Source organism: Cebidichthys violaceus, unplaced genomic scaffold, assembly GCF_023349555.1.
Source record: "Cebidichthys violaceus isolate CVI_PGR_0920_01 unplaced genomic scaffold, fCebVio1.0.p SCAF_7, whole genome shotgun sequence".
Classification (NCBI taxonomy): Eukaryota; Metazoa; Chordata; class Actinopteri; order Perciformes; family Stichaeidae; genus Cebidichthys; species Cebidichthys violaceus.
In genome coordinates, this window is record NW_027176927.1 from 1 (window position 1) to 25,000 (window position 25,000).

Below are 25,000 nucleotides of genomic sequence, written 5' to 3' on the forward strand. Positions count from 1 at the left end.
AGAGTCTCTGTTAGTCCTGCAGTGCAACTTCACCGAACACCTGCAGTCCACGCGTGAGCTGTGATTCGTGGGAGACGTCGGAAGGACGAATCCGCCGCTCATGGCGGGGAGAAGGCGAACAAAGTCACCGAGCACGATCGTAAAAAATGGAGATTAACCGAGCGCAACGTGGGACCGCGCCAGAATCCCGGAGCTGCGGCGCGTTCCGACTTCACGTGCCGAGTAAATAAAAATGGTATTTGAGCTACGCCTCGCCGGGGGAAAAATGAAAATCTATAATGTGTTCCTTATTGTGTCTAATATTTGTAATCGCAATCCGAAAGGCAATGAGGAGTCTGAAAAGCATCTCTTAGATTAAAGAGTTACAGTCCTAAAGAGGAGCAGTAAAAATCAGGAGCAGCAAAGGGCACGAAACACTCCAAGACCCGTGGCCACGGAGGATTGATTTGATTTAGAGAGAGGGAGGTTTAATTGTGCGTGCCGAGAGGAAGGCTGTAATGAGAGAGACGGCGTGAGAGAGACGGCAACGCTGAATCAAGCGAGCGTTAAAGTGGGAGAGGTTTAACAGGGAGAGGGGGGGGGGGGAGAGAGAGAGAGAGAGAGAGAGGAAGGGAGGAAGAGGAGTCTGGAGAGATCTGAATGGAGTCCAGCCATGGAAATCTCCTCACGTACAGAGAGAGCTGGAGGCTCAGTGGAGGGGTGATCTTGAAAAAAAAATATAGGATTTCACACGCAAGGTCAGACCGGCGCTTCTTATTGCAAACGGAGGTTGGGTCAAAAAAGCACACAAAGGCACTCTTAAAGACGAGCAAGTGGCAGGTAGGACTCCGCTCGATGCTGTGGACTTAGTGGACAATAAGACTTAATCCCCCCCCCCCCCCCCCCCACAGTCTCACCGTTGCCGTTGACACACTGGACCCGAGCGAGCTGAGCGCCGGGGGCCGCACGGCTTCTCGTCGCCGGGGTCGCACTGATCCAGGCCGACCAGCCGCCAGTCGTAGCAGCTGGGCTCGTCACACGGCACCGCCTCCACCAGGTGAGGGCAGTTCCCGGGCCCCCCCGTCGGCTTGTTGGCGATCTGCCGTTTTCTCAGTTTGAAACCTGCAGAGAGAGCATGAAGACGGTCACTTCATCCGTGGTTACAGATGAAATTTCCAGCTGGGTTTTTTTTGTGGCATTTTTCGCCTTTTTTTTTTTTGTTTGACTGATGACGGGGGGAGAGATGTGGGGGTGTGTGACATGCAGCAAAGGTCCTGAAGCTGGAATCGAACCCGGAGCCTCTGGGCTGAACTATCTGTATATAAAGTAAAGTTTAAACTACTGCAGCTCCACCTCGAGCAGCTAACAGCAAACACGTTGATGCATCAGTACTCGCACTTTTAAAAGTATGTTTTGCCGATATTTTGCTTTCTGTAGATGACATTGAATCCAGTAATTTGACGTGTAATGGAGTAAATTGAACCTGTGGTATTGGTACTTGTACTTAATCAAAGGATCAGAGTACTTCTCACACCGCCGGTGATGGATGTCGATGGTTAGCTTGGCTCGGTCTGACGGCTCATTAACACTAATGAGGGAAAAACCTCGATGATTTCCCCACACGGGGCCGAGCCGGAGGCTGGCCGGGCGACTTTAACCCCGCCCACCTCATCATCGTAGTGTCATAACGCACACGTGACCAATCGAGCCACAGCCACATCTTTCATGAGCTCCAGTGTACACAACATCAATCACATGCATCGCATCAGATTTATGTGTGCGTTTGCATTCATATTTTACACACCGATATATTAAAAAAAAAAAAAAGGTACATTTTATACTAAAAAATGAATGATGATGTTGCTGCGGTGCCACCGACGGTAATAGGATGTTTCCTATGTATTTTTAACAAGACGTCCTGCTACTACTAGACACATCCAATCGTTAACTATTGATAAAAAGGATCATATTAATAATGAGTGAAGAAATGTGATGAGGAGTTGCAGGTTCACGAATGCTCTCAGACCGGAGGATAATGTTGATACAGTTCTCCAGCGAGCGTAAAGTGTTCGACGGAGCGTTTACTACACTGTAAAAAAAAATAAAATAATCAAAAGCACCGGATACTTTACAACCAGAGAGAGTCTAAATAGAGGCAACGGGCTTTAAAATATACTATTTCCACATTAATTACACAACATTGGTACAAGCGCAAAGGAATGAAAAGAAAAAGGTAAAGCTGTCGGGACGGACGAGGGAATGACAGATAACGCACAAGTTCATTTCATTATCTTTACTTTAGGGACGGATGGAGGGACAGTTCAAATGGCCTGAGATGGTTAAAGATGATTCATAACGAGCGTCCACAGGCTCAGTGTCTTGGTACCTTTCTTTCCAGCCTGGTCATCACAGTTCTCAAAGGTGCACGGCCCCCAGGCCCCCCAGGGCGACACCTCGCAGTCGATGGGACAGGGGATTTGGCACAGCTGGGACCTGTTGGGGATCGGACCCTCGCACAGCTTGTTTTCCACCGGGCGGGAGGCTGCGCATACAAAAAAGGAAGACAGAATGAGCAGCAGGGATGAAAGGAACCTGCTTCACTTTGATCCTATTCTGGTTTCGTCTTTATGCGAGGAGGTTTTACCAGCGCCACGATCTAAAAAGGGACACAAACATGCTTATTTCACTTTTTTATTCCCGGCATGAGAGTCCCTACAGAGAGCACATGAGAACCAAAGGGGGGAAAAAAAGGGAAAAGAATGCCCGTGAAGTAGACGTGATCCCTTTTGTTTGGTTTACTTTATCGCCACCCTGTTGGCGCGTCAGAGTGATAAATTAGCAAAGATTATCTCAGGCGGCGCCTTGCGAGCGACATTAAAACGTTGCCCACCGGAGACGGGAGAGAGGACGCAGCGACACAAAAGGTTCAGGAGAACGGTGACAACGTCTTGGCTCATGTGAGATGTAATTTGGCACCTTCTTCCCCCCCAGAGTCGTGCTACGGTTTTAAAAAAAAAAATGATGCAACTGGTTGAATGCACGCCTGTCTGAGCTCCCACCGAGGAACTCTTGTCCAAATAAAATGGAAGAGATGCTATCGGCGCGCGAGAAGCAGCTCTGTGACAACCGTGCAGAATGCATTTCTGCACGTCTGCCGCGATAAATAAATGTGACGCGCGCGTGGAGTTTCTGAGGAGGCATAAAGTTTATGCATTTATGCATGCACATAAAATATGTATGTTGGTGTCAGTGTCGTTTCAAAGTAGGGCTACTGTATCTTCCAGAGCTGTGCGTCTACGCGTTTTCTCTTCGAGCGCTCCTTCCGTGGGAAATGTGAGAAATTGTGCTTTTTTTTTTTTTACTCATCCTTATCACCAAGGATACCTGGAAGCAGACAGTTGACTTCCTGTTTGTCTGGTGGTTTTAAGCAATAAGTCGTCTTTTTTGTGGAAGTGACCTCTTATTCCCTTTTCTTGGATAAGAAGATAGAAACCGCTCTCATGTCTGCACGGTTAGCTTAGCTTAGCACAAAGACTGGAAACGGATGGGAACACCTAGCCTGGCTCTGTACCAGCACTTTTGAAAGCTCACCAATGATTTGTTGTTTGATTTGTTCAAAAACTGAGCTGCTGTTTCATACTTAGCAGAGAGAGATATGAAAACGTAGCAATCGTCCCCATCTGACTCTCGTCAAGAAAGCGAATAAGTGCGTTTCCTAAAATGTCGACCTATAATTGCTTTAATCCAACAAAGTCGCCACCTCGGCGTTTCCGGGTCGTCCTTGGCGATAAGAGTGAGTCCTGCTCACTCAGCAGACAGGTTCAATCCGCTACCTAAAGCTCCACACTCTGTGTGACACCTCTAAACCTTTATCCAGCTGCACACACACACACACACACACACACACACACACACACACACACACACACACACACACACACACACACACACACACACACACACACACACACACACAGCAAACGGGTGCAGCCGTGCACATGAATCAGATTACATTCTAATACGCACATTAAATACTTATGGATGACTGGTATAAAACTTGAGTGAGACAAACTTTAAGGCAGCTTGACTAAAACTTCACTTTACAGTCTATGGATTTATGTTTTTCATTTCAAGAGTTTCAAAAGGAGATATCACCGAATAATTCATAATTTAACTGGAAAGATTTGTGGAAGGAAATGATCAAAAACACAGGAGTTATTTATTTATAGTAATAGATTATATAATAACTACTCTAAAGGGTGTGTCGTGTTGGTTGGTTTCGTATTCTGTAGTCAGCTCTGTATCTACACAGCGGTGTCCATTTTGATCCGAACAGTTTCTCTCTCCTGTGTTTGTGGTTTAAGAACGGGTGAACGGGTTATTTCACCCTTTCATCCTGTCAGCCACAGAGAATGAAGCGCACCACTACGCCGTGTTCTGAACAGGGTTTCGCTAGCAGCAGATCACATCACACACCGCTAGCCTTAAACATTGACTTGCGTGTTTGAATTCTTACTCGTCTGGAAGAGAACATGATTGCTTTTAGTCCTTTTGAGAACGAGGGGAAGCGGCGCACGTCTGCCTCGCGGGGGCCGAATGACTATCACAAATTTAAACACTTAAAAAAAAAAAAAAGATATAAATTAAGAATGATCCTATATCTATTCTGTCAGATGAAAATAAAAAATAACTGAGAAAAACTATCCTTTTTTTTCACCAGTTCTTAAGTCATAAACACGAGACAGAAAACAATAAAGATCAGACCTAGAAAACGGATGATTCTATTTGTTTTCTCACTTCTCAGGCCGTCTGTATCCGTGTGGTCCGTATGAAGTATAGTATCGAGTCATACGTTTCACATTTTTCTTATGGAGGATTTTTTTAATGATTCACCAAAAGAAAAGAAAAAAAAAACCTCTTCACACGTTCATCCTGTGGTTTCAGTATTGCGACTCTTCCTACGAGACGCCTGAGAGCTTAACGTCTCACACAGTCAGGAGAGCTGGATCATAATTCCCTCAGAACTGTACGGGGGAAGAAGGCAAGTGGGGCTTTTGAAATGCAAAAAAAAAAAGAGGCTAATTCCTCCTACAAATACACTGAAAAGTCAAATAGTGAGTTTGCTGAGCCACCGTTAATCCACGTCTTATTGGTGAACTACACTGACTTCAATCTCTTAACATCAGTCCATTTGGGAATACAAAATTGAGGACCAACAGAGTAGAGAGAGAATAAAAAGCCCCGTCTATATCCCGCTTCTCTGTTAGACTCTTTTACAGTGTGCTCTCCAGTGAATTCATCTTTCCTATTGTGCTGAACTGACAATGGTGGAAGAAATCTCTCACGCTAGTGTGGCTTACTGTCTGCGGCGTCTCACCATCCGTATTCTGTTTGTGGAGGAACAAAGCTTCAACTCCTCTGCCCAGATTTCTATGTGAGAATACAGAACTTTGTCGTAATACTACTTGTCCCTTTGTTGGATTTGGCAACAACACTGAGCAGTCTGGATGAAGAGCAGCAGTCTGGATGAAGAGCAGCAGTCTGGATGAAGAGCAGCAGTCTGGCCTCATGACTTTTGCTCAAGTGTGCTGTAATGTTGTGCACAGTTCATTTCATCATGAGTCCAACGCATCAGAATAGTAGGAAGAACCTTCAAAGTGCTGTTAAAAATCAATATTTGAATGATCATTATTATTATTATTATTATGACATGTTTCATTTGTGATCAAAAGAAGAGAAAAGAAAGGCTAAGAGAAGAGAGGGAAGGAAAGGAGAGGTTAGGAAACAAGGATAGAGGAGTAGAAATCAGGAGAGAAGATGAAACAAGGATAGAGGAGAGAAAAGGCGGAGGAGGGGAGAGTAGAGGAGAGGAGGCAATGTGTTAGGAGTGGATAGGAGATGAGAAGAAACAAGGAAAGAGGAGATGAGAGGTGACAGGGATAGAGGCTAGGAGAGGAGATGAAAGGAAGGAGAGAGGAGGAGGAGACGGAACAAGAATAGATGAGAGGTGAAGATGAATGAGAAGAGTCAAGGGAAGAGGGGATGAAACAAGGAGAGGGGATAGGAGAGGATACATTAGTAGATGAAAGGGAACAAGGATAGAGGAGAGGAAACAAAGACAGAGGAGAATAGAAAAGGAAGGACAGAGGAAAGAAAGGAGAGGAAAGGAGACAGGTAAGGAGAGGAGATGGAGGGAAGGAAGGAGAGGGAGGAGGAGAGGAAACAAGAATACAGGATAGGTGAGGAGAAATGAGGAGAGGAGAGAAGAGGAGCAGCAACACTGGAAGAGGAGAGGGAAAGAAAGTAGAAACAATGACAAAGGAAGAAGAGGAGGATACAAGAAGGACGGATAGAGGAGAGGAAACAAGGATAGAAGAGAGGAGACTGACAACGACAACAGGGATAGGGTGTGTGTGTGTGTGTGTGTGTGTGTGTGTGTGTGTGTGTGTGTGTGTGTGTGTGGGGGGGGGGGGGGGGGGGGGGGGGGGGCTGGGAGGCATGAAGCAAATGGAGAGGATGGAGCTTCGTTATCGGCGTGACTGAAAACACCTACCTGTAATCTGGAAGGTGATGGAGAGGAGAGGGGGGACACTAGGCTTCTGCTGTCTTTGGGTCTGACCCGCTGCAATTACAGGGGGGGGGGGGGGGGGAGATAGCGCTATTAGCTACGCACACACCGGAGGGAGACGGAGGCACTATCAAACAAACACAGACACAGTAACGAGAGGCCGGCAGAGACTAATGCAGCAGCAGAGCCGGGCCTCGTATATATACACCACACTCGTTTACAATTAAAAGCTATAAGAACACGTCTTTTATGTATCATCTTTTGGGCTGAAAATAAGATCCGCGGTCTGTTTATTTTGACATGTTCAAGGTTACAGATTCCACATGGACGTTTGGAGAGCATGCCATCTCTTCAGGTTGGAGATGTTGGTGTCGAGGGATCAAAGGAAATCTGGTTACAGTCTTTTTAATCAATGTGACAGATTTAAGCGAGGTCTTTCCAGGCATTTAAAAAGGAGCAGTTCACATGTTTAAAAATGAAGGATCAAAATAAATAAGATGCAGGGTAGACCTGCAGGCCTTGCTGTGTTCCACTAAACAGCTCTACAGTCGACCGATTGAGATGTTTGATTACTAACCTGTGCAAACAAACAAATGGTAAAACATCAGTGTGTGCTTTCAGGCATGAGTTATGAGCTGGAATGCTTCAGCGACAACAGCAGTGACTCTGTCCCAAAGTCCCAAACCTGGCAACCCACGCTGCAGCTGGAGACTCTACATAGAAGCTCCAGGTGCACAAATAAACCAAACTCCAAAAAAAAAAAAAAAAAAAAAAAAAGACGTTTCTGTTCATGTACCGATTAAACAAACAACACGCGTTGTGTAACTGTGACTCAACTTGTGACAGAGCTAGCTCGTTCAGATCCCATGGAGCGGTTAGCAGATTGCTAATTTAATTAGCATACGTACGTGTTTCCTGTACAAACAGTGGGCTAGGGAGAGACTTTCTAATACCATTTTTTTGTCCACTGTTGGGGTGACGACCAGTGCAATACACACAGGAAGCTCTATTTTGATTTCGTGGAAGCTTTAATGCTAAGCTAGGCTAACCACATCCTGAATTCAGCTCTTCGTTTAACGTACAGACATATTGATTTTTTCTCGTCTAACTCTCAGAAAGAACATGCATTCTAAAAAAGAAAAAAAATCTTTCATAACCTTTCATATCTTCTGTCACTTCTGTGCTTCGCACTGTGATTTAAGTTCCAAAGACATTGTTCTAACCTGCGACGACAGTATGGACTTGAACATTTTAATTAAACCCCTCCTGATGCACTCGGTGTTAACGCACCTTTAAAAGGGCTTTTAAATCAATCTTCTTGTCAAACACTGGGAAAGAGAGAAACCAAAATGTCAACTCCCACAGGGCTGGGAGAAGTGCTTTAGGGATCCATACGCTGCAGCAGCTGAGCAGAAAACCCAAAACGTACACAGGCCTCAGCAGAGGAAGAGCCGTATGATGCGTAGTCTGCGATACGGATCTAGGGTCAGATGGGACTTACTCCCCTGTAGAGATTAAGGTTAAGGTTTTAGGAGGTGGAAAGCTGATTCCAGATCTTGGCCTGAGGGTATCTTCATACCCCTTTTGCATGGTGATATTTAGTAATGACAGAGGGGAGAACGAGAGCGCCGGCTGCATTAGACTTCACTGAGCCACTGTCTGCCTCTCTGTCTCAGCGGTACGCTGGGAGATTAACCTCCCCGACAGAGGGGAAAGAAATCCTGCGCCAAGAAGATAAGAACTTGCTGGATGTAAGTGTACAACATGTGTTTGTGCAGACACTAACACACGCAAGTCACGCACATCTCTGCACAGCCGGCCCCGACGACACCGCTTTCAGCCTGCTTGTGTGTATGAATCCTTAACTGCATCTTAGAGGTTACAAAAAAAGGTCCAAACATGCATAATCTCCCCCTGTTTCATCACAGGTACATGTACTGTATTCTCTCACTAGTTCTATAGACCGGACAGAACAGAGGAAGGACATCTGATAAAGTACACACAAAAAATCATTTCTTATATTGTTCGATATGTTTCGTGTGAACGGTGTCAGTTGATAGATGATATCTTGGCTACGTACCAGACTTCTTTGATTTGTGCCGATACACAGAGAGAACAAAAATGCAGCTTTTCAAGCCGTTTCATAGAGAATAATGACAGCCTTTATGACGGACTTTACTAACGCCAGTTACTTAACAAACCTAGTTATTTTAAATAACTAAAATACTAATTTCAACCCAAAACACAATCTTTTCCTGAACCGTACCGAGTAGTTTTGTTACCTAAATTAACCTTAAAACTAAGTAAACCTGTGTCGGAAGTTTATTTTGAAAAGACACTATGCATGTAAAACTGTATGTTTCCTGTGAACACAGAAGTGTATCTTGAAAAGACACTATGCAGGTAAAACTGTATGTTTCCTGTGAACACAGAAGTTTATTTTGAAAGGACACTATGCAGGTAAAACTGTATGTTTCCTGTGAACACAGAAGTTTATTTTGAAAAGACACTGCGCATGTAAAACTGTATGTTTCCTGTGAACACAGAAGTTTACTTTGAAAAGACACTACGCATGTAAAACTGTATGTTTCCTGTGAACACAGAAGTTTATTTTGAAAAGACACTATGCATGTAAAACTGTATGTTTCCTGGATTGAGTTGCATCAGCTATCAAATATATTAATTCCCAGGTTGTTGTTCATGATCCTTCCTGAGTTCTTACTAACTACTGACTAGTTTCAAACTCGTCTTTTACTGAATCGGTAATGCGCTAACTCTGAACACGTTTTAGCTAGTGAAGACGTCTAAACTGATGGTTTCAGGGAGGAATACCATTTATTAAACATATCTCAATGTACTTTGTAAATCTAGGTAATACTCTAGAAAAGGTGTTAGTAATATTCATTCAGTTTTAGAGTGAATCAAATTATGCTAACCTAGCCGACAATGTCTGGACATTTATAGTTGAATGATATCAGCATTGTGCTAATTTGTAATAATAATGTAAAATAATGTAATTTTGTAAATGTAATTTACATTTTCCCAGTTTACATTGTTATAAAACATATTAAATATATTGCCTTTGATACTCTTCAGTCTGAACGGATCATATATTAGCAAGCTAACGCTAGCGATGTCAATTGGCTCAGTAAGTCAGTTATGTAAGTATGTAATGCGTTTTTCAAGAGTAACTAGCAGGTTAAAGTATCTGAAAAGAAGACATTATTTTAATGAAATGTCTTTTTCCAGATGTTTTAGTTCAGTTAGCGCTTTAGCTTCACATTTAATGCCACAGCGCTAAGCGCACTAGCCGTGTAGCCGTTTTCCAGCCAGCTGAATTTATCAGCGATTCAAATTGTTCCAGTGCTCATTGACGGCGATTTCCCTTGTTGGAAAAACAACAACTGAGCCAATGAGAGCTTTGGCGGTAGGATTAAGAGCGATGATGTCATCATCCTGTGCTGGAGCCCAAAGAGAAAAAAAAAATAAAAAATGCTGAAAATAATGTCAAAATGTGGATTAGACCGACACAGCAACACGAGCATTTGATACGCAATGATCTGCTACAAATCCAGCGAGGGACCGCAGCTCTTATAACATACACTGTGTGAGGGGCTGGAGGACGCACATTGTCATGTAACTACGCCTGATCACATTTATTTAAATCACTCTTGAGAGTTCGGATGATTTGTTTCAGCCTGTGCTGTGCGGCGCTGTGATATTGGAGATACGTTGACTTTGGTTCCAGTATTGACAGGAGACGGTCGACAGCCTCCGGAGATCAATGCAACTGGAAAGTATACGTCGACAAGACAGAAATTACTCTCGAATCTATATACATTTCTTCCACTCAACAACATAATTGTTAAATTGCACCGAGCAAGAGCTGCCGCGGCTTCTGCGTCGGCTGGAAATGGCGGAGGTCTGAGCTCTCTATGCGCCCTCCTAGTCATCTGTAGCGCTTGTTTAGGCGAAAAAACAGCCAAAACGTGAACAAAATGTCCGACTGAATAATGACGTGAAAACAAAAACGGATTCTCAGTCCGATCGGCTGATATCTCCACACATCCACAAATAACACTGAACCAGAATGGATTGATTGGACTTAGTTTGCGTGAGAGGAGCATCTCTCCATGTTTGGAGCCAGAGGCGACCGGGCATCTCACCTCACGCATAAGCCCAGCCTCAACTAATGTGTTTAACGCCCGCTTTAAGGGTGCAGCTTTGATTTTAAGCTGGCTTGAGAAATGTCAGAAATGGAGGCCTCTGCACTTGTGACCAGTGACGAGAAGTCACGGCGCGAAACGCGAGCAGACAAATCCTTGCTCTTAAAAGACTCACCGCTTTGGGTTAAGAGCGGGAGAGCGGCAGCGGGTGGAAGGCTGCTTCCGTGTTCAAAGAGAGAACTTGAAGCTGACAATGCAGCCACAGCGGGACGTTTTGAAGAAAAAAAAAAGAACACGCTACAGTGACTGTTAATGCAAATTAAATGCCGCATCTCATTTTATATTTGGACACGAGTCAACATGCAGGCTTACGTCTGTTGCGAGTATTTCACGCGCGCAATTATCTGCTTCAAAATCCACCGAGGGAGCGCAGCTCTTATGATATATACACTGTGTGTGAAGGGTTGGAGGATGTAAGCTGTCATGTAGCACCGCTTCATCACGTTTATTTGAGTCACACTTGAGAGTTGGACTGATTTGTTTCAGGCTTCAATGCGGTGGTGTTGACTTTGGTTCCAGTACTGAAGGAAGACGGTCGACAGCCTCCTGAGATCAATACAACTAGAATGAGCCAGTGACAAAAAAAAAAAAAAAAAGGGAGTACCGGAACAAACTAATGGTGGAAAAATCACAGATGACAGTGGAGATATAGGGGGGGGGGGGTGCAGTGGACAAAAAACAAGTGACAGAAATAAAAGAAACACCTGGAAAAACTGGCAGACGGCGGTGGTGGATCAGACGCTTTCATTGGTTATTCCAAAGTGAACAGCAGCTTTTTGAAGAAGGGGGAGAGAACGCTTTATTCATTTTTTAATAATCGGTTCAGGAATCTGAACCCCGGACCTTTCCATTTATCAGTTTTTGTTGCTCCCATTGTGCAAAAAGTAATCAATTATGAACCCTGCAGCAACAAGCAGCTGGCTGAAGAAAACTGCTGCATGCCGATTCCTGCTTAAACATAAATAATGCATATATCTCCAAAAATATATTCAGTGGAAGAATTCATAAAAAATATATATTGTTATAATCTGTTGATCCTTAAAATGTATTGCTTCCTGCCACGAGAAAAAAAAATAAAATAGCAGAGATCTACAGTTTTCAGGGGCTTTGAAACGGTGCTATGATGCAGACTACAGCTGATTCTACCGGTCCGCTCAGACTGAACTCACGGCACACTTTCCAGATGTGTGATCATCCGCTCTCACATCGTGACCGCAGGAGAGAGAGAGAAAGCGATAAGATCGGACTGAGAGAATGGAACGCGCTCGTCCTCACTCCTGCATTAATGCCACACACACACACACACACACACACACACACACACACACACAGAGAACATTTTCTGCATTTATTTTTTTTGTACCTTTGTCTTTTTCTCTGAGGTCGTTGAGGTATTTCAGGAGCTCGGCGTTGGCCTGGACGCAGTACACTTCCCTGGTCTGCAGGCCTCCCCCGCACAGTCCGGTCAGGTTGCCACGCCGACGGTCCTGTTGGCCTAGCAACGAGTCGACCCGGCAGTCGGTCCACTCCGTGCTCCTCCAGGTGTAACTGCGGAGGAGGAGGAGGAGGAAGGAGAACAACGGGGTGTTCTGCGTGGGCGTGACATCAAAAGTACAAGACACGGACAATCCTGCAGGCCTTACGGACATGTTGTGTTGTTACAGCCAATTAAGTTAACGGGCAGTTTGAGCTCCAGTTTGAGCCACAGAAGAACACTTGTGTGTGTTTGAAAACATACTGGATTTACAGAGACACAAGATTTGTGCGTTTAATGTTGGATGTCAGTAAAAGAAAACCCAAAACACTCTGCAGGATGAGAGTGTAACTAAGTATTTTGGCAATAGCTGTGTGAAGATGAAATGGGATGAAACTGAGGGAATAGAGGCCAGCTGTGAGCCTACAGTTTGGATCTCTGTGAGTGTGTGTTTGTGAGACTCAGATATCCCTGCAGTCTCCCTCCATTTGTCTCTACTCTGTGTCTGGCACAAGCCCAAGCACTCATACTAATCTATCTCCATATGCTGCTGCCTCCTACACACACACACACACACACACACACACACACACACACACACACACACACATATACACACATACCCACCCATGGGCGACCCAGGAGAGCAAATAAGCTTGGTGATATGAGTAAAGGGAAACCAACAGGAAGCGTGTGCCGCCTCACTCAGGTTGAGTACCTGTACTGTATTTTTTTTTATTTTATTTTTTTGCTGAGCTTTATTGGAACACAGAATGAATCCCTGCAGAGCGCTCAGTACTGTAGCGGGGTCTTAACAACGTCGTAACCAAAGAGGAGGGCATTATCACAACCTAACGTGCAATTGTATCCCAGTGAAACACGACCCCCCCCACGTCCGCTTGCATATCAAGGGGGGGAACTCACGTGGAGCAGGGCGGCACGCCTTCCCCCGGAGGTTCACACGACTGAGAGTCCTCCAGCGGCGCGCACTCCGCCCCCTCGCCCACGGGGAACTGCACCACCTGTCTGCTCCGGGTGCGGTTGCCTACGGGAGACGCGGGGTCCGCGCAGGTTTTGGAGCAGGGGCCCCACTCGGCCCAGTCGGTCACCTGGCAGTCCTTGGGGAGGACGCAGGACTGGACGGTCAGCGGCAGGTCCCTCGGTGCGCACAGGCTGGGGAAAGGATAAAAGAGGAGGAGGGTGGGGGGAGGGGTGGAGGTTAGGAAGATGAGGTCGATGTCGGGAAGAGGAAGAGGAGCAGCCGACGCTACACAGAGTAAGATGTTTATTCACCAGCTGCCTCTGCTTAGAACACAAACATACACAGGCAGAGTCGCCAGGAAGTCACTGCTGGGAGGCAGATTTTTTGTATTTTTGGACAGAGACAAGCTAGCTGCTTCCCTCTGCTTCCAGTCTTTATGCTAAGCTAAGCTAATCGGCTGCTGGCTGTAGCGTTAGCATCTGGCCTACAGGTACCAGAGAGGCATCGATCTTCTCATCTGACTCTGGGCAAGAAAAACAATAAGTGTATGTGCCAGCATGTCGACGCATGTTGTTATACTGACGAAGTTCATCCTTCATAGTGATCGGGACCATTGAGGATGCCCAACAAAACTCAAAAAGACACTGTAAATCAGAGAAAAGCATCAAATGTGAACATTTAGGGAGCTAAAACCGGCTAAATGTTTGGCAGTTTTTCTACATAAATGACTTCCTGTTGATCGGCCTGCACTAAGTGACAAAGCTTGAGAATCAAACACAAACGGCTTATGAGCCTCACAAGCGTCCAAACGTAGATCCTCGTCACCCGTTTGTTCTTCTCTGCTGGACACAGAGCACATTTACGGCAAACGGCGTCACGCAGTTGTGCGGCTTCTATTGACGGCTCCATTACCAGGAGCGTTAAACCTCTCGGTGCCTTACGGCTGCGGTTTGATGTCCTTTGAACGTGCCGGAGCAACAGATATGAGACACTCAAAAGCGGCGGCGGCTGCAGTCTAGGGCAGAGGGGGGGTTAAAAGGGAAGCTGCCACCACTTTGTCATCGGCGCGCACACACACACACACACACACACACACACACACACAGAGAGAGAGCAGTGTAAAACAGGAGAGGTGTGGCATGTCGTCGTGTGGAAGGCCTAAGTAAAACCAAAAACGAGCTCCGATCAATCGCTCGCGCGCATCTTTTGATCGTCTAAATGACATTTAGATGTAATGAATAACTCGTCCTCTCCTCAGGCTCCTTCCGAATCATTAGAAATGTGTTCTAACTAAAGCCGACCTCTCTCTCTCTCTCTCTCTCTCTCTCTCTCTCTCTCTCTCTCCCCCCCTCCTCAGTCTGGATGTGTTTCCCCTCGGGGCGTTGCAGCTGACGAGCTATTAGTGCTAATTACGGCTCTGCTTCATTTAGAAACCTCTCATTTAGACGTCGCCACCGCACTTCACCTCCAGCGACTCAAGACTCTCGGTACAAATGAGAAAAAAAAAAAAAAAAACGTATGAGCCGAGAGTGTTGTCTCTTTCTTTTAACTCCTGTTTTCTTTGCAGATTAAAACACCTCTGCAGTCTTTGAAGTGGATAGTGAAGCGACACTGGGAAAAAACCCCCAAACAAAACAGAATTAAGATTTTTCCACAAAACACCGGAGTCCTTTTAGAGGGATTTTAACAGCCAGTGTGATGCATGAGGGTGACGGCTGGATTTCCTGTCTCAGATGGAGCTTCTTGGGTTTTTTTTTTTTTTTTTTAAAAGCCCCTAATGCAGCCAATGACCCATTTTTTGGTGTGGATCCTCTTGAGTCTTCTCCGTCGGTTGTGTGCATGCCCGAGCATATTTTGGTGGAGATTTCAAAAAAAGTTGCGAAAAAAAAAAAAAAAAAAAAAAAAAATGGAGTCATTATTTCTTCATCTCAGTCACACAGACAGAATGAGGACACAATCATTCCCTATCTAAATAAGGGAGAGGATGTCTGGGTTTTTAAGCCTGTATGGTTTCACGCAGCGACAGTGGACTCCGAAGGACTCCCAGACTAAAAGAAAAGCAGTCAAGAAAGTTTCCACGCTTCTATACTTTCAAGGCTCATTACTTGAGCTGCATTGAGAAAAAAAAATAAAAAAATGGCCAATAAAATGGTCTAAAAACACAATTCCATGTGGGTCAAGTGGTTAAACCACGCGGGACCCTTTTAATGCGATGATGCAACGTGGCGGAGGTAACGGCTCAATGACAGATGTTCATCAAACAAAATTGGAAATGAAGCGAGGAAGATGTTCAGACTGGGTTACTGCTTCACTGGGAAGTTTGTTCCACTTCTTTTTTTCTTTTTTTTTCACGAAAGTGGCAAAAACAACTATTAATATTTCAGGACAAGACATAAACAAGTCAAGGATTAATATTTATGCTCCTAAGGGCATGTGGAGCTGGTTTTTTTTTTTTTCACGGTGCCTTTGAAATATTTGAACCCAGTCTGCTGCCGAGACGCTCCGCGCCCAACAAAGCATTAATGAATAGATTTAGTTCATAATTGATCAAATCTATGGGAGTACAGTCGCGCGTGTGACAGATGTGGCTTGCTTTTGCTGACATTTGTCACTGATTCTTTTTCCTGGAGATCAGAGACCTCGCGAAAAAAAAAAAGGCCCCCAAAATCCAAGTTCCTCCGGGAAGAACGGTGACATTTTAAGTCTCCGTCAGTCGAGGAACAGAGAAGAAAGATCCACAGAAAGAATTCATCTTTTACAAAGAATCGCTGATCCACATCAGAGGGTTATTATGAATAACAGCGATTCATGTCGAGTTCACTGATCGACGCGTTTCTGTTTAAGTCATCAACGTCGTTAACGTGACAGACGTCTGAAAAGCGGACAGCAGCTGTAGATCGCTCGGCTTTTTTTTTTTTTTGGTTTGTGAACGCAGCATTTTAAAATTGCACCGGATGGAATAAAAAAAAGAATTCCCAGGCGCTCAAACTTCCTGGTTTTTTTTTTGTAGGTTTAAGTGGGTCAAATGAGCGGTTAATGAGTGATAACACCAACAAAGTAAGATATATACAGTTGTGGTCAAAAGTTTACATACACTTGTAAAGAACATAATGTCATGGCTCTCTTGAGTTTCCAGTTATTTCTACAACTCAGATTTTCCTCTGATAGAGTGATTGGAACAGATACTTCTTTGTCACAAAAAACATTCATGAAGTTTGGTTCTTTCATGACTTTATTATGGGTTAACAGAAAAAGTGATCAAATCTGCTGGGTCAAAAATATACATACAGCAGTGCTAATATTTGGTTACATGTCCCTTGGCCGTTTTCACTTCAATTAGGCGCTTTTGGTAGCCATCCACAAGCTTCTGGCAAGCTTCTCATTGAGTCTTTGACCACTCCTCTTGACAGAATTGGTGCAGTTCAGTTAAATTTGATGGCTTTCTGACATGGACTTGTTCCTTCAGCATTGTCCACATGTTCTCAATGGGATTTAAGTCAGGACTTTGGGAAGGCCATTCTAAAACCCTAATTCTAGCCTGATTTAGCCATTCCATTACCACTTTTGATGTGCGTTTGGGGTCATTGTCCTGTTGGAACACCCAACTGCGCCCAAGACCCAACCTTCGGGCTGATGATTTTAGGTTATCTTGAAGAATTTGAAGGTAATCCTCCTTCTTCATTAACCCATTTCCTCTCTGTAAAGCACCAGTTCCATTGGCAGCAAAACAGCCCCACAGCATAATACTACCACCACCGTGCTTGACGGTAGGCATGGTGTTCTTGGGGTTAAAGGCCTCACCTTTTCTCCTCCAAACATATTGCTGGGCATTGTGGCCAAACAGCTCGATTTTTGTTTCGTCTGACCACAGAACTTTCCTCCAGAAGGTCTTATCTTTGTCCATGTGATCAGCAGCAAACTTCAGTCGAGCCTTAAGGTGCCGCTTTTGGAGCAAGGGCTTCCTTCTTGCACGGCAGCCTCTCAGTCCATGGAGATGCAAAACACGCTTGACTGTGGACACTGACACCTGTGTTCCAGCAGCTTCTAATTCTTGGCAGATCTGCTTTTTGGTGGTTCTCGGTTGACTCTTCACCCTCCTGACCAATTTTCTCTCAGCAGCAGGTGATAGCTTGCGTTTTCTTCCTGATCGTGGCAGCGACAAAACAGTGCCATGCACTTTATACTTACAAACAATTGTTTGCACTGTTGCTCTTGGGACCTGCAGCTGCTTTGAAATGGCTCCAAGTGACTTTCCTGACTTGTTCAAGTCAATGATTCGCTTTTTCAGATCCATGCTGAGCTCCTTTGACTTTCCCATTGTAGCGTTTGTGGGCGTTTGTATCCAATGAGCCCTATTTAAATGGCCTCAGAGAAGTCACCAGCTGTAGTCACTCATAATCACTCACAAGAAGTTAAGAGGCCATGCTATGAAGCTCATTTCATTGACACAACTTTCTAAGTCACCAAAATTGCTAATTCATGTTGCTGTATGTATATTTTTGACCCAGCAGATTTTGTCACTTTTTCTGTTAACCCATAATAAAGTCATGAAAGAACCAAACTTCATGAATGTTTTTTGTGACAAAGAAGTATCTGTTCCACTCACTCTATCAGAGAAAAATCAGAGTTGTAGAAATAACTGGAAACTCAAGAGAGCCATGACATTATGTTCTTTACAAGTGTATGTAAACTTTTGACCACAACTGTGTGTGTGTGTGTGTATATATATATCTTGTCTGACTTTTTTTTGAAAACGAGAGGGAACGGGAGAGAGCCGTCGATGCGCTCCACTCGTTTGCAGTCAGAGAGCGTGACTTTGTTGCTCGCGGCAACATTAACGCCAGAGGGTCAGAGGTTAACCGACGCTGCAAACAGAGGCACTCGTGCGTAATTAGAGCATTTATTTAGGATAATAGCGCCCACTGAAGGTCTGAATCAATTACCTATTCAGGTAATGATCTTTGACATGATGCCGCGTCACATTGTAGTTTAATCTCTCGTTGTGCCTTGGCTGCTTCTTTCGAGTCGTTTTCTTTACAGCTTTGCAGCTCATCATCATCACATTTAACCCTGAAATCAGGGAAAATTAAAAATGTTCCCACTAACCCCAAAGCATTGTCTAGCCATGCAGACAGTTTCGGACATGAAACTTATATTTTCTACATGGCTTGGTAAGTGAGAAAACTATTTTTTTTTAATTTCGTTATTTGGGCGAACTGATCCTTTAACAAAGCTTCCCATTATTATCGATTTTAGAAGATTTTTCTGTAGCAATTTGACTATCACAGTCATGTTGAGTGACACTCTTCTCAACATATTTCTTATCGCTTTTGCTTTCTTATAACTCGTCATCACACTTCCGTTGGAGGGCAAAACTCCGAAAATTGCCTTATTTTTTCGCGGCTGGGATTGATCTTGTGTCACAAAATGAGTCGCTTTGCCGCACTCCACGCGCTGAGGCTGACATCAGACACGCTGCGGTGAGTTGTGCTTCATTGCTCTCTGACAGGCACACAGCGGTGGCAAAACACACACACAGCCGGTAAACATCCTCCGCTGCGTGTCATCCTCCCGACAGGTAGAAGACAAAAAAAAAACTTTCACGAGGACAAATTTGGCATCCTGTTAGAAATGCGCCGACTTGAGGACGACTAAACGTCGAAGGTGCAGCGGTTTAGCTGGTGACAAATATGAATAGATAGACAATAAATACAGGAAAAAAAACATAAAACGTGACTAATGTAGATTCAATAAATGCATCACCTCTGCTATGTGCCTTTAACATAGAAGATAATTGCCTTATTTTGAAATGAATGTCTCATCATTGCCTAAGCAACACAGATGAAGGGGGATATAAAAGTGCTGAGAGACCAAAATAAAAAAAAAATCAAATTACCTTCATGTCACATTAACAATGTGTAAAAATGTTGCCACTCACTTGCGAGCCACAGTGCTGCCATTCCTGTGTATGCAGGTCACGTCCCGGGTCTGGTAGCCCACCTGGATGTCCCAGAACGGACTCTCTTGCCGGTTGAGGCGGTTCCTGGTTCGTTTCTTCTGGATCAGCTCCCTGGTCTCTGGGTCTTTGACCCCGGCCCGCTCCCTGAGCCCCTGGCCCTTTCCTTTCCGGCGCTTAGCTTGGCGCGCCGTCCGAGTCTGTGGGAGGACGCAAGGGCTCCACGGTCCGACCCTGAGACTGTACATGCCCTCCGGACCCGTGCAAGGCCCCGGCTTGCAGGACTGGAACTCGGTTAGGTTGAGACAAACGGCGCCCCCGAAAAGTGGAGGAACCAGGACACTGCGGACCCTGTTCCTGAGGCCCGTCCCGCACGTTTTGGAGCAGGACGTCCACGGCGAATACTCGGAGAGCACACAATCCTGAGGGCAAGGGATCAAACACGCCTGCTCCAGGCGAGGCTTGGGCTCAAAGTACTCACAGATGGCATCCTCCGCCGGAGACGCGTCCGATTTGAGCACGCAGCCCACCTCCCGGGTCTGAATGCCCCCCTCGCCTCCGCTGCACGTGAACGGCCGCGAGGCCCATAAGGTCCTCGCCGAAACTGGCACGCACACATTCCAGGCACCCAGCTTCCAGTCGTAAAGGTCCTTGTGCCAGTCGCACACGCGGAAACAGTTCCTCTGGTTGGAGGGACGCCGGCCCTGGTCACAGTTGGTGTGTAGCGTCGTCCAGCCGTCCACGTGGGCACACCACACCGCCCGGCTTTGGCTGCCTCCCGGGCCGCAGTCGCTGCCCATGCATCTTCCCCACGGACCTGGGGAGAACAAATGAAACCCGGGTCAGGTTACAATATGATAATAAATACCAAACAATAAAAGCTTTGAGCTTCAGGCGCAACCCCGAGAACGGTCTGGTGAGCTGCAAGAAACCCGAAGAGAACAGAAGACGATCCAGACGAGGAAAGAGAAAACGTGAGCTTTTACTGGTTTTAGATGGAAATCAGAATAACGATGCTTCTCAAATTGGCTAAGTTGAGAGAGATTGCGTCAAGCTGTACTTTTAATAATGGATCATTTAATAAAAACCGACCTCACAGTTGCACGCCTCCGTTTACATCCATCACACTAGACATTTATGTGAAATTGTCATAATTAGCAGATGAATTATTGAGTCGTTTCGTGAGGTCACAGTGACCTGTGACCATCAAATTCTAATCGGTTCATCTTTGATTGACCCTCGCAACAACGGGCCGTACATCCAGACACAAGTACGTCTAACGGAAGTACAGAAGCCACGGCTGTCATCATAAAACAGAATTGCACAGGCAGTGATTCGACGTGTCGAATTACAAACAAAAAAAAACCCTCCTCTAGTTACATTAGTAACACTCACTGACGCCATTTGAAAACAGAAATCCATCATTATGCAAGCATCAATTAGTCAAACGCGTCAAAACATTTTCCGACGCCGAAGGAAGACAGACGGTTCACTTCAGGAAAAAAAAAAAAAAAAGCGCATTAATGCGTCTTCAAGGACGACGCGGTGAATTCACAGACTCCTCTAATGCGGCGCTTGATGCTGCTGGCGGGCCCCACAGCGGAAGCGAGCGTGTGTGTGTGTGTGTGTGTGTGCGGCGAGTTCAATAAAAAAGCAGAATGTCACCTTGTTTGTGCGCCACGCTCGGGTCGACCGGTGCGAGCGAAGCCCGTTCAGAGGGGCCGTTAGTAATCCGTCCGCGGCATTGATCAAGCTCTGCTGGCAGCGAGCAGGAAGTACCACAAAAACGTCAATAAACATATTTGTCTGTACACGAGTCTCTGGCAACGCCTGCCCTCGTCCTCTCTCACTAATTGTAGTGGAGATCCAGCAAACAGTGCTCGAGGCCCGGGGCAGTGGAGAGAAACAAGTGCTGGCTTTAAGAACGGGGCTTTATACAGCGCGAGGCTGGAGATGTGTTGTTATTTACAGTCAGCTTTACCCCCAACGGAGAACCGGTCCCCACAGAGAAGTACGGTGTTTGTATCTGCAGCCACAAGGAGCCGCACCGTTGCACCGGAGCGACATGTTCCTTCACGACTTCACTTCGACTGGGGCCAACGGGAAACCTAACGATTCCTACTAATGATGGAAAGTATCAAGAAATGAACTAAAGCATTGTTGGTTTTTGGTTGGGGCCCCTGTTGCTCCTGTGTCTGTGTAGCTCCGCCCCCTGGTCTCCTCCCGGCTCTCCCTCCTGTGTCTGTGTAGCTCCGCCCCCTGGTCGCCTCCCGGCCCTCCCTCCTGTGTCTGAGTGCGTTTCCTGATTGCCCTCGTTCACTACACCTGTGCCCGATCACCTGCCCCTCTCATATAAACTCCCCTGCTTCCCCTGTTCTGTTTGTCGGATCGTTTTTTTGTGTTTTGTGACTTTGCCTATTCTACCGGTTTTTTTTTTTTTTTTTTTTGCTCGCTCCCTGTTGGAAGTCGCTTTAACTTCTTGGTTCTTATTGGGTTTTTTTATGCAAGTAAAATAACGTTGCCTTCCACCTCGTCTCCAGCGTCTGCGCTCGAGTCTTTGCTCTGCGCCCGCACCACACATCCAAACACCGGAGCTCGCTCACGCTAGGAGCGACGCGCATTATTTCATTACATTTCAGCTCGTATGGAAACAAACGGAGAGCGAAGGCCCTCGTTTTGCTTTTCTCCTCCATGGCGAAAAACTTCGCTAACAGCGTGAGAATCGTTTTAACCCAATCATCCCAACTCAGCTGGTAGAAAAACATCAATTAAAGCAGGCTACCTTCACCAGGCAGCGAGTTATCCTAAAGGCTATTCATACTAGCAGCGAGAAGAAATCAAAACTAATTGGGCAGCTTCACTTTTCTCCTCACATTAAAGCCCTGGGGTAATTGATTATATCAGCATGGGGGCCTTTGGGCTGATTGGACCCTTCGTGGGCAGTCGGGGTGTGTGCGTGTGCGTGTGTGTGTGTGCGTGTGCGTGTGCGCGAGGGGCAGCTCGTGTTGACCCGCGTCCATGCAGAGTTTAAAAATCACTCCTGGCAGAGAATCAGGAGCGCATTTCCGGCCGATGATTGCCTCTGATGAGGCCGCTTGTTGCCTTTTCTCTGATCTCAGCCGACGGGGATCCGTCTCCGGTCAGCGCGACGCCGCGTTCGCGGGAGCCTCAAAGCGTTTTTTCTCTCAATGTGGTCTAATGGGCGTCTTTCAGCTCCAGGTCACATCACGCTACTAGTTTCTTGAAACTTAAGGACGAAGATTTAGAGGACGAAACCACATTAGTATTCCCTAGACGAATCCTCTCAGGTGTTTGTCTGAGTCCATAAAATCTTTATTCCTAATCCAATAATAGAAAGAAAAAAAGAAAAAAAGGCCACTTGGTGAGGTTTTGCCTGCACAATGCAGACTGATAGAGACAGTGGATGTTATCTCCAGAACTGATTTTTCGAGGGCAGAGGGAGAAAAAAAAAAAATGCTGATCCAGAATCTCAAATGCAGCAGAATCAAGACCAAAATAAAACACCTCCCACCCAAATCCAATCCATCCCAGATAGAAGCTATCTCCTCCCGAGGCTTTCATCTGGCATCTCGACGCTCCTCCAGCCCAGGATGAGGAACGTCAGGTTCTCACTGAGTCCCGCCTGGTCTGAGGAGGACTCTCATTTGTTCTGCCCCTCTGTCCTTTTTCTGCTAATATCCTCCATGGCGTGTTGTCAGATCTTCCCAGCTGTTAGAAACGTGGTCTTTCTTCTCCGAATGTAAAATCAATGACTGACCTTTGAACGTCGCATGCAGTCTGACGGCAACTTTAGACATTCTGAAAACAAAGGGCACGCTTCACCTCCATTTCTCAGAAAGTAATCGCTGAATTGTCAATAAATCTCACTCTACTGTACTGTCAGGTCTCTAAAAGGACTAATATCTGTATACGGACGGTGTAATGACTGTTGATGAACACCTGTTGTCTGCAGGAATCAAATGAGGAAGACAAATGAACCCAGAGTGTCCTACTAGACCGACCTGTGCGATCTAGATGTATATGTATTTTATCGGTTCTTCTTTTTGTGTGTCTGTTTACTGTTTTAGCTGACTTACTGTAACCTCTCAGATATACCAGTCCTTGTTTGAACTGGCGCCGTGTCCTTGATGCACACCTCTGTCATGTGACGGTAGGACTGTGTCGGTGGAGAGAACCACAGCTGTACTTGGTCATCGGTTGAATAACGTGACTCGGCATTTAAAAAGGAACACGACTCTCAAATCTGAACTAGATAGTCGTAAAAGTGAGAGAAACGAAATACAGAACATCTTTGCAAGTTGAAAGCTTGTCGCTAAAAGTTTGTTTTCAACACGATTCCTTTTTTTTTTTATATAATACAAAAAAATTCAGATTCTAAAAGTATGTCTGTCAGCGAGCGCGCGTTTGTCCCCATATCAGATCACATTAGGGCTGTGTGTTGTCGTGACACAAGGGGTTGTGAAAAGTCCCACTGTCCCTGAATCACCCGTCTCCACAGCACTGCTTTGACAGAGGGCAAATGAAATGAGTTCATCTTTGCATGTAAACTGTTGATACTGTGGTTTTGAGAATCGATACAACATTACAACACATAATACCGCAATAAGTACATCGATTATAGTTTTCTTACAGTAGGCAGAGATGAGGGTTTTGGCCAGATGACCTCTTCTGAGGAGGACTGAATGAATCATGAGCAAAAGTTATTGATATTTATTCATATAAAATGTCTTTATAATCATTGAACCCAATGGCCACAATGTACTGTATGTTTATCATATTCTTACTTTTCTTTCTCTTCACAAAGTGCTCGGTGACTTTAAAAACCAGAGAATGAAGATTTAAAATAAAGTCCTGAAAAGTCACCAAAGAGCTATTTAAGCTAACTAAATCTTAAAATGAGCTGTCCTTTGTGTTACTCGGGGGGGGGGGGGGGGGGGGGGCGGCCCCCATGGAGCCCTCAACAGGCCCCACGCACTATACGCGGCGTGCAACACCCTCGCGGTCGAGGTGAGAGCCCGATCTCTGACTGGGCCCGGAGAGAGTCTACTTAATGAACGGCTTTCTTTGTCCCCTGCAGGGGCAGCTCCACTAATGAATGGGTCGCTGTGTCGCTCCGTGTCTCTCTCTCTCTCTCTCTCTCTCTCTCTCCCTCTCTCTCTCTCTCTCTCTCTCTCTCTCTCCGCTCCCGTTTTGTTTATTACCACTCAGATCGGCAGCAGCAGCAGCAGCAGCAGCATCTCAGCGCTCAAAGACGGGACCTTTTCTCTGGGCCGGGTCAGGGTCATGTATTTAAATCAGCCATTTGTGAGGAGAGGTATTCCAAAAAAAAAAAAAATAATAATAATAATAATAATAAATATATACATATATATATACATATATATATAGTTTCGCCTCAATCAGTGAAAATGAAGTTTTCTTAAAGCACTGCGGGGCGAGTGCTTCTCACCCTGAGTGGAATCTCAGCCGAACAGTGTTTCTACATGCGGCAGAGTGAAAAGAGTAAGAGTGAGTTAATGCATAGAGTGCCGTTTGCCTCGGGTCTCTCGGGATCCGTTCTCCCACACACTCCCCAGTAAATGAGAATGAGCTCAGTCAACTTGTCAGATTAAATCACAGCAGAGGAAGAGGATTTCTTTTTTTTTTTTCCAGAGGTTTTGATTTGATGTATTTTATGGAATGCGGCTGCACACAAACAAACCTCCTTTCGGTGTTTCCATAGTCGTAAAAAAAAAAGCCCGAACCGATCCCTTAAAGCCCTTGTTTTGAATCTCATGCAAATGTGGCTGGAAAT

The 25,000-nt window shown here is 45.4% G+C and overlaps 1 protein-coding gene across 1 annotated transcript in view; it reads right to left on the reverse strand.

Annotated features, from left to right (window-relative positions):
- Positions 1-896: 896 nt before the first annotated feature.
- Positions 897-25,000, reverse strand: part of LOC137891005 (thrombospondin type-1 domain-containing protein 7A-like) — a gene marked incomplete at its 3' end in the record, with an annotated part of 59,421 nt that continues 35,317 nt past the window's right edge. Inside the window, exons 2-7 of the mRNA XM_068735405.1 lie at positions 19,168-20,002; positions 13,172-13,420; positions 12,137-12,321; positions 6,533-6,601; positions 2,366-2,521; positions 897-1,101 (exon numbers count right to left, since the gene is read on the reverse strand). Of these exons, the coding sequence (XP_068591506.1) occupies positions 897-1,101; positions 2,366-2,521; positions 6,533-6,601; positions 12,137-12,321; positions 13,172-13,420; positions 19,168-20,002 (1,699 nt within the window). The remainder of the gene's footprint in view (positions 1,102-2,365; positions 2,522-6,532; positions 6,602-12,136; positions 12,322-13,171; positions 13,421-19,167; positions 20,003-25,000) is intronic.